The following is a 10,294-nucleotide window of genomic DNA, read 5'->3' as shown; positions in this document are numbered from 1 at the left end:
AATCATCAGAGGTTAATAATAATCAAAGGGGTCCATAGATAAAAAATGTTTGAGAAGCCCTGCTTTAACCCCTCATCTTTAACCTCTTGGGAGGTTTTATTATAAGATAAGATGGTCTGCCAGAATTAGTAGTATACTGTACAAAATGCTTAGTGGCATTTCATCTATCTTTACATCCCGAGTTCAAATTCTGCCAAGATCAACTTTGCCTTTCATCCTTTTGGGGTTGATAAAATAAGTGCCATTTGAGTAATGGGGTCGATGTAATCGATTCACTCCCTCCCCAAAATTGCTGCCCTTGTGGAAAAATTTGAGACCATTATTATTACTATTATTTTTATACAGTTCTATATTTGAGAGATGAGGAATTATGTACATTATTTATATTTGGCTGAAGTTGTCCTCATCTTGTTTGTTGTTAACACAACATTTTGGCTGATGTACTCTCCATCCTTCATTAGGTGTCTTGGAGAAATTTTGAACCTGGGTTCTCATTCCTAAGGTATTTGTCAGATGTTGTTGTTGTTATTATTATTATTCAGGTCATTGCTTGGAATTGAACTTGGAATTTTGGGGTTAGTAGCCTGTGCTCTTAACCACTATGTCATATGCCTGTGGGCAATTATGGAGTGGATTTTAGGGCTTATAAATCTAATATTTCCCCGTACTTCCTTAATACCGGTTCCCATATGCTATTCATATCTGCACTCAGTCTGCTTAGGAGGTTATTATGTCGTAGCATATGTGCTGCTTCTTTTAGCTTTCGTATATTCCAGTGGTGTTCTCTGTATATTATTTTAACTTCATCCCAAAGGGGGAGGTGGCCTCTGTTTTACCATACATGATCAGCTATACTTGATTTATCAATATCTCCTTGTATCACAGCTTTGCAATGTTCCTCTACCTGTATTTAGAGGGGGGGCGACATGTTTCGCCTTTGTATAACCTATCACAGCTGCATGAGATGGAGTACACTCAGTCTTTGGTCATATTCTCTTCTATTGTGGTTTTACTCGAAGGAGATATTTGTGAAGTGTTGTATTACTCTTGAATACTGTCCTGATGTCATATGGGCCGCATATCTTTTGTATCTTTTTATATCTTCACTGAACGATAGCTCAACTTCAATTCCCACCATCCATACAGTGTAAAGAAAGGGATTGCTCAGTGCCTAAAACATCGAGTGAAGAATATAAGTAGCGATCGTGATACACACCACGAAAAAAATGATCAAGCTAAGTAACAATCTATTAAGCAACAACTACCCCTAAAACATACTATCCACTCCAATTATGAAGAGAAGAGAGGATGAAACCCATAAACTGACCACAGTCTGTCTACCCTATGTGAAAGGCCTCTCTGAAAAGATACAAAAGATATGCAGTCCATATGACAGGACAGTATTCAAGAGTAATACAACACTTTGCAAATATCTCCTTCAATTAAAACCACCAATAGAAGAGAATATGACCAAAGACTGCGTGTACTCCATCTTATGCAGCTGTGGTAAGTTATACAAAGGTGAAACATGTCACCCCCTCAAAATATGGGTAGAGGAACATCGCAAAACTGTTACACAAGGAGATATTGATAAATCGGGTATAGCTGATCATGTATGGAAAAACAGAGACCACCTCCCCCTTTGGGATGAAGTTAAAATAATAGACAGAGAACACCACTGGAAAATACGAAAACTAAAAGAGGCAGCACATATGCTATGACATAATAACCTCCTAAGCAGACCTAATGCAGATATGAGTAGCATATGGGAACCAGTATTAAGGAAGGATAGGAAAATATTAGATTTATAAGCCCTAAAATTCACTCCATAATTGCCCATGGTGTTATTGTATGGAGCTGAGACATGGAGAACAACAGTTAAGTCAAATAAGCAAATACAATCATTCATCAACAGGTGCTTGCGTAGTATACTTAAAATTAGATGGCCAGAACACATAAGCAATATGGAGCTATGACAAAGAACGAATCAAGTTCCGATTAGAGAACAAATATTTAAGAGAAAGTGGAAGTGGATTGGTAGCATAATTAGAAAAGACACACCAAATGTAGCGAAAAGTGCTTTACAGTGGAATCCAGATGGATATAGAAAGAGGGGTAGGCCTAAGAACTCGTGGCGTAGATCAACACAAAAGGAACTAGAGAAAAGAGGACATTCATGGCAGAGTATAAGTACAGAAGCGAGAAATTGTGCGACAAGGAATTCAGTTATAAGTGGCCTATACTGCACGTTGGAGGGTTAAAGGCAAGAAAGAAAAAAGAAAAAGAAGAATTGCCCATAGGCTACTAAACCAAGATTCCCAGTTCAATACCAAGCAGTGACCTGAATAATGATAATAATAATAATAATAACAATAATAATAATATTAACATCAGAAAAATACCTTAGGAATGAGAAACCAAGTTTGAAATTCCCCCAGGACACCTGACGAAGGCTGGAGAGTACATCAGCTGAAACGTTGTGTTAACAACAAACAAGATGAGGACAAATATCCATCAAATGTAAATAATGTAAATAATATTATTTTTATTATTATTATTTCTAATTTTGCTGAGGTCAACTTTACCTTTCATCCTTTTTCAGGGTTAATAAACTAAGTACCAGTGAAACACTGGGGCTGATGTAATCGACTGCTGCTCCTGGGTCAAAATTTGAAACCATTATTATTATTATTATTATTATTATCATCATCATCATCATCATCATCGTCATCATCATCATTATTATTATTGAGTGAGAAAGCAGAGCATGCCATCAAAGTGACACTGGGGTAAAATATATGAAGTCTAGTGTACCCATCATAACTACCCATCATGTTAAGGGTGTACCTTTAACAGGCACATGCATCACAGCCATATGTGCACGACATGGTGATCTCATATCAAGATAAACAGTGCATGACCTTGCAGGTGGGGCCCAGTTAGAATTTTCTTCAGGTTGAGTAGCCCATCCCACTGAAAAGGTCCTTGAATAAGTGTTGTTTAAGGATGTTGAATGAAACACTCATGTTTCCAGAGGTGAATTATTTGAACTCCATAGAATTTCTCTCAACACATGACTATAATACTCCCCCACTACTTCTGCTCATGATTTGAGATGCACATATCGTCAGCCTCTAAGGGACATACTCAACTGGTTAAAGACAAAAAACTGACAGGCAAATCTGTGGTATTAAGCAGAATATTTGCTGTATTATAATTATATAAAGTGATGAGCTGGCAGAATAGTTAGCAGCATTTTCTCCAGTTTTATGTCATGAGTTCCGATTCTGCCAAGGTTGACTTTGCCTTTCATCCCTTTGGGGGTCGATAAAATAAGTACCAGTTGAGGACTGATGTCAGTGTAATCGACTTACCTTCTTACCGAACAGGTTGGCCTTGTACCAAAATTTGAAACCATTATTATTATTATTATTGTTGTTGTTGTTCTTATTTTCTCTTTGTTTCTTGCCTAGGCAACCATATGCTGCATTGCAAATAACTGGCCTGCAACAAGAACTAACTGACAATAAAAGAATTTATAACTCTAATAGTAGGTTTCTGTCAACAAATTATAGACGATGTGGTTTTCAGAAATGTGATTTTACTGTGCTTATTCCAAATGGGACTGCCATTGAGATAATGATGCGAAATCATATTGGGAAAGAGATTTGGAAGAGTCCTAAGGTACTGAAAAAGGTATGTATAACTCTGTGGTTTTGTTTCCACAGAAGTTTTACATATTTTAACCCCTTCACTCAAGGATAAAAAAATAAAACTATTTAAAATTTTGTTTTCTATTCATATCAAAATACAGGTAAATAACACATTTTGAGTAAATTCTTAAAGAATTCAGCATCCAATATGCTTAATTTTTGGCATAGATAAATATTTTGCTTATATTAGGTCAAAAAATTACCAATTTACTTAAATCTGTGTGGTTTATGAGAAGACGCAGCCATCCTTTATGACCTGTGAGCAAACACTGAGTCAGAATAACATGATCTTGGTTATACGCATGTTTTAGAGGAGTCCAATGAATTAGTAACTGTGGCTCAATTATAATTTATATTTCTTTTGTAATTTATGCTGAAAATTTGTCCAATACATAGGATAAAGTGACTGAAGAAATTAAGCATTTAGTTATTCCTTTTATGACTTGCAATTTTGGTTTTAAAAAAAATATTGTGGGAAGTGTATTGTAAAGTATGCTGTATCTTTTACTTGCTTTGACATTCAACAGTGGCCATACTGGGGTGTCCCCTTGAAGGGTTTAGTTAAATGAATTGACCTCAATACTTATTTTAAAGCTTAATACTTATTTCATTTGGTATCTTTTTGCTGAACCACTAGGTTATGGGGATGTAAACAAACCACCATTGGTATTCAATCAATGGTGGTGGAGAAACAGAGGCACAACGACAAACACATGCATGCATGCACATGCACACACATGCATGCACGCACACACACGCATACATGTGTATGTACGACAGGCTTCTTACTGTTTCGGTCTACCAAATCCACTTACAAGACTTTAGTCAAACACTTACCTAAAGTGGCACACAGTGGGATTGAACTCAAGACCACATTGTTGAGTAACCTTACAGCCATGCCTGTATACTTGTAAATAACAACTTTATTTTTATTTCAAACAGGTCTTCCAACGAATGATATTCACAGACCAGTGTATCTTTATGGATTCATTGGCTGATGGTATTCAAAATTTTTTCTCTTCTGTTGGAGTACCAGTAGTTTTCCAAAAAAGTCAACTCTGTAAGTATCAATCATTTATTTCTTTTTTTTTTTTCTTTCTTTTATTCTCTCTCTCTCTTTTTCTCCCCTGTTTCGCTCTGTCTATCTCTCTTTCTATGTATATATATATATATAAATAAATTATATGGGTGACTAATTTGTAATTTTACGACCTATATCTGTGACCTTAGGGAACTTACCTACCTACCTATTACCTACCTACATACATGTATGCATTCATTCATCCATTCATCCATCCATTCATTCATTCATTCATTCATTGTGTTGCAGAACATATTTAGGTATATTTTTCCAGTGAGGGTAACCTGGCTATGTCTAACCAGCCCGTAGGAACTTACGTTATTACAAACTCTTATGACGTCATGTGTCTTTTTTTATGTATGAACATGATTCCAATATACACTATGGATACTCGAAACAGCTGATAAGACTATCACATAACTCGTTTTGACGATTTTCTATTCTTTTGCCTGTACTCTGTATTTTGTATTCTATGTGAATGTATGCTTTAAGTCGACTTGTATTTATCTGCCTGTCCACTTATATATAAATCTGAGTTTATCATTTCTTTTTTGCAGCTCAAACAATCCGACTTGGTCATAAAGTTGCAAAAGTTTTGCATTCTGACCTGGCAGCCACAAATGGTATTGTTCACATCATCGACCAAGTTCTCTTTTTAAATGATGATCTGTTGTTTGGAAACGCTGCTCAGCCTCGACTTTCTACTGTGTTAATGATCGTTTCACTCATTTTATTGCTGTGCACACACACGTGACCATAATTTTATTAAAAGGAAAATACGGATAGATACTCAGATTGTTTCTACATTGAAAATGTGAATGCAAATGTTATAAATGAAATACTGTGTGTGTGTGTGTGTGTGTACCTGTACCTGGATGCTCGCATTCGGATATTTTCTGTTTACTGTTCATTGTTTGAATCTTTTGGACTAAAACTTTGTTTCTGACTGTATCCTGGTACTGGGTTTTATCAAATACACAGATACTGACTTTTACTTTTAAAATATTTTTAAAATGATACAAATTAGATGATATTTTTTCGAAAGCAGAATTGCCGTTAGAGCAGCTTTAAGCCAAAGTACTGGATAAATTACCATTACAAAATTTGTCAACAACATATTTAAAAAATATTTCAGTGTCTGTGTGACTGATGCAGGCTTTAAATTTGAAACTGAAGCTTTATATATGCAGTTGAAAATATTCTGATTGAATTGGGAAATCAATGGAATGAAGAAAATACTTGATGGGAAAAAAAAAGGGAGTAATTGATGAAGGAAAGAAAGATTTGTTGGAAGGAAATATTTGGTAAGAGGTGAAAGGATTGGATGAGTAAAAGTGAAATTTAATAAAAGAAAGATGCAATAAATGAGTGAAAGAAAAGCTGGTTGAAAGGTGAAAAAATTATCTGAAGAAGGAGAGATTAAACAAAGGAAAGAAAAATCTAATGAAAAAAGAAGAAAGCAAATAAAATGTGTTGAGAAACAAAGGAAAAAAATATATGAAAGAAATGGATGGAAGGAAAAAAAAACGAATAAAATAAAGTTTGAATGAGTAAACGGTTTTAGTAAATCACTGAAATATTCTTTTGTTAAGAAAACAAACAAAAAATCATTCTGCAAAAAAAAAAAAAATCTATAAAAACTTACACTGCCATCTTTATACTACTGAAATTTATATACAACAGCATTCTGTATGTCTTACTGTATGTATGTCTTAATAAGCTATGGAAAGCCTCAAAACAGTATATCCATGTTAAGATACACAGACTGATATTTTGAGTTAATACATCAGTTGCTAATAAAGTTTTACCCACCCTGCCAGCTATTTGTGACAGCAGGGATTTGTTAATCATTCTGGACGCTTTTTGTCTGCTACTTGTACATCTGTTCTTTTTAGCTCTGTACGCCTATACAGTGGAGGCGCAATGGCCCAGTGGTTAGGGCAGCAGACTCGCGGTCATAGGATCGCGGTTTCGATTCCCAGACCGGGCGTTGTGAGTGTTTATTGAGCGAAAACACCTAAAAGCTCCACGAGGCTCCGGCAGGGGATGGTGGCGAACCCTGCTGTACTCTTCCACCACAACTTTCTCTCACTCTTACTTCTTGTTCCTGTTGTACCTGTATTTCAAAGGGTCAGCCTTGTCACACTGTGTCACGCTGACTATCCCCGAGAACTACGTTAAGGGTACACGTGTCCGTGGAGTGCTCAGCTACTTGCACGTTAATTTCACGAGCAGGCTGTTCCATTGATCGGATCAACTGGAACCCACGACGTCGTAAGCGACGGAGTGCCAACAACAACGTCTATACAAGAAACTTTCTAAAGAGGAAAGACACAATATTGTAGCTTTCTGACTATATATGTACGCTATACATAGAATACTACTTTGAACAAACACTGCCTCCTTTGCCAATATTGAATTTATAAATAATAAAAAATACAACGGAACTACAGACTTCTAGTATCTAATTTAGGAACCTCGATACAGCCATTCAAAGCAACCAAATATCTTTAAGTTCACATCGTACAGAAAGGAAATGTAATTAATGTAATTAAACTGGATAATGTAATCCTAGGTATGTTCTATTTTGTGTTATAGAACAGAAAAACATTTTTGTATTCGAATTTATTTCATGTAAAAAATTGTCTTATTTCGATAATTTCAACCAATCACTGACAAGTATTCAGCTGTTTATACTTACTCCTTTGGCAGTTTAAGCGGTGTAAAGCGTATTTAATCTCCATTTATAATTTCGTTAACATCTGCCTGAACTGTATGTGTACAACATTTGCTTTTTTCATTTTCTTTCATGCGTGTTTATTTCGTTAACATCTGCCTGAACTTTATGAAAGGTTTATTAGCTACTGCCTAACCCTAACCCTACTGCCAATATGCTTCAGCCATTTTTTGACAAGGAAATAATAATTTTATCATCGCCAGAATCGTTTGAGAATCGTTTGTTTACGTAGTCAGCACTTAATGTATTCGGCTGAATGGACGTCAGTCATTGGTTGAAATTACAGAAATACGACAACTTTAACATGAAATAACTTGCGATGTACGTTTTTTTGTTAAGAAGACTAAGAGAAAAAGATGTTTTATATGACACATTCTACCAGTGTCCCAAGTTTCAAAGTGTTTCGTTAAGAAAATACTGGTGCCCCCGTTTTGAATAAGATCCGATAGGACGATCATTGCTTAAATGCCTCTGATAATCTGTGTAATATATATCTGTATGTCTAAACAACAACAATAACAACCACTACTGATTTAGACTAATTGAACGTTTTGAGTTCAAATGCCGCACCTTTTCGGAGTCGATAAATCAAGTACCAGTTGCACATAGGGCTCGATGTAATCGACTACTCCCTTCTCCCGAATGTTCAGGCCTTGTGCCTATACTAGAAAGGATTATTATTATTATTATTATCAGGATAAGCTACTCAACTCATGCGCTGTTTATCTTTATATGAGATCACCATGTCGCGCATATATGGTTGTGATGCATGTGCCTGGTGTACTTTTATCAGACGGGTAGTCATGATGGGTATAATGGGCTTTGTATATTTTACCCCAGTGTCACTTTGATTGCATGCACTGCTCTCTCACTCAATAATAATAATAATAATAATAATAATAATAATGTGGTGAGCTGGCAAAGTTGTTAGAGCACCTGACAAAATGCTAAGCAGTGTTTGTTTCGTCTCTTTACATTTTGAGTTCAAATTATGCTGATCGATTTACTTTACATATTTTCAGGGTCGATAAAATGAAGTCCCAGTCCTGTACTGAGGGTGATATAATCGACTAAACCCTTCCCCCCCTAAAATTTTTACGGGGTTGTTTTCTACACTGTTTTGGGGGTTGACTAGAACCACAAGGGACTGATGAACCGTTTTTGTTATTTGCCGTAGTGGGTAAATTTTTGACAGAAAGAACATTTTTGAAGCATAGTAAAACTTTTCATCATGAGTTTGTCTTCACTGGACGGCCAGCAAAAAAAAGTTAGAAGAGATTTTGCAGATAAAACTGTGGTTCGCAGTCACCTCCCACCATGCAATACTACAGATGTAGTAGTAATTAAGAAAAAGTAGTAGCAGTGTCAGTAGCAGTAACAAGACTAAAAACAACAACAAAAATAATACTAGTTGTAGCAAGATCAATGTCATGTTCGATAAAGAAGCTTGCAGAAATACCTGCAGGAGAGAAGAGTTCATTGCAGCACCACCAGCCTGATGAGTAATTACGTCGACGAAAGTGGTTATACACCATTAGGTGTACTCCGCTTCCGTACATTAAATTTCTTGAAGAAACAACGGAACGCAGATTCTGAACTATCAACACAACAATATTTATTACAATAGAAGTCGGCAGCACTTCGCCCTTTGGTTACTGAGACGCCGTCAATGATGTTGCGTGGTTATTTGTGTAGCTCCAGAGTTGGAATGATGGAGAGAGGCTGCTACGACGTCTAGGCTCTTCGTCGGCCAGGGTGAAAGAGAATGAAAAGAAGCTCGAAAGCTTGGATGTCGATGACTACGCATGCGCATGAGACTCTTCCTGTATTTCTTCCGGAACTAGTCCCTGCGCATGCGTGGATAAACTGTCCGGAAATGTCGTCTGCTATTAAGGCGTCACTACAAAAGTAACAACGACAACAAATACTACGACAGCAGCGACGCGAGCAATAACACCAACAGAACGTAGAACACTAACACTACCAGCACAAACAACAATAGCAAGGCTTCCTTCGCTGGAGAAGGAAGAAAATATTTATGCATGAGTGTATAAAATAAGAAAAAAACCCCGGAAATATGAAAATCTAGCTCATTGTCAAGCGAGCAAAATTTCATTGTTAGATGGAAATATCTTTAATTTATACCCTTAAAAAAAAAAAAATCTAAAAGAAAAGTTTAGTCAAGCGGAAGGAACTGTGCCCATGATTTTCAAATTCCCTCCTAGACTGATATGACCGATATGATTGATTTCAAAGTCAATAACAGCAGGTAGAAATAATACATGCGTGGGTAGTAAATTCCAGTTGCATGACATTCCAGGAAGCAGGGATTGGATACAGGGGTTAGTGCGCTGCCTAGGTAGGGTAACACATTATGGGTGATGAAAAGAAGAGAACTGGATGGAGGTGGCATGCAATTGGCTAACTTTGGGAAGTAGCGCTCCTTGCGGAAACAACAGAAAAAGTAGAGAGAAAAGATAGTGTGTTTGCTGGCCGTAGGTTGGCGCGTGTTGGTGAATGACTTCACATCAATACAGCAGGCAAAATTCCAGTGTTATGAAGAAATATATCTTTTATTGTCATTTGAACAAATTTGTGTTTTTGATAAAAGAAATTCATTAACGGAAAAAAACGGCAAATTTTTGAAATGGAAAAAGAAAAAACGTAGATAATAAACGCAAAAAATAAAAAGACGAGATATTTTCATGTATAATAACGTTTATTTAAAGAATTTTATATTGTAAAAAAAAACAAAAAAAAAAA

General features: G+C 36.2%; 1 protein-coding gene across 1 annotated transcript in view; it reads left to right on the top strand.

The window, feature by feature from the left end:
- Nucleotides 1-7,241, top strand: part of LOC106870198 (periostin) — a 43,549-nt gene extending 36,308 nt beyond the window's left edge. Inside the window, exons 11-13 of the mRNA XM_014916202.2 lie at nt 3,474-3,696; nt 4,656-4,773; nt 5,352-7,241. Of these exons, the coding sequence (XP_014771688.1) occupies nt 3,474-3,696; nt 4,656-4,773; nt 5,352-5,548 (538 nt within the window). The 3' untranslated portion in view covers nt 5,549-7,241. The remainder of the gene's footprint in view (nt 1-3,473; nt 3,697-4,655; nt 4,774-5,351) is intronic.
- The last annotated feature ends 3,053 nt before the right edge of the window (nt 7,242-10,294 follow it).

This window comes from Octopus bimaculoides, chromosome 4, assembly GCF_001194135.2.
Source record: "Octopus bimaculoides isolate UCB-OBI-ISO-001 chromosome 4, ASM119413v2, whole genome shotgun sequence".
In the NCBI taxonomy this organism is placed as follows: Eukaryota; Metazoa; Mollusca; class Cephalopoda; order Octopoda; family Octopodidae; genus Octopus; species Octopus bimaculoides.
The sequence above is the reverse complement of the archived record's forward strand: the minus strand, read 5'-3'. Positions and strand labels throughout refer to the sequence as shown.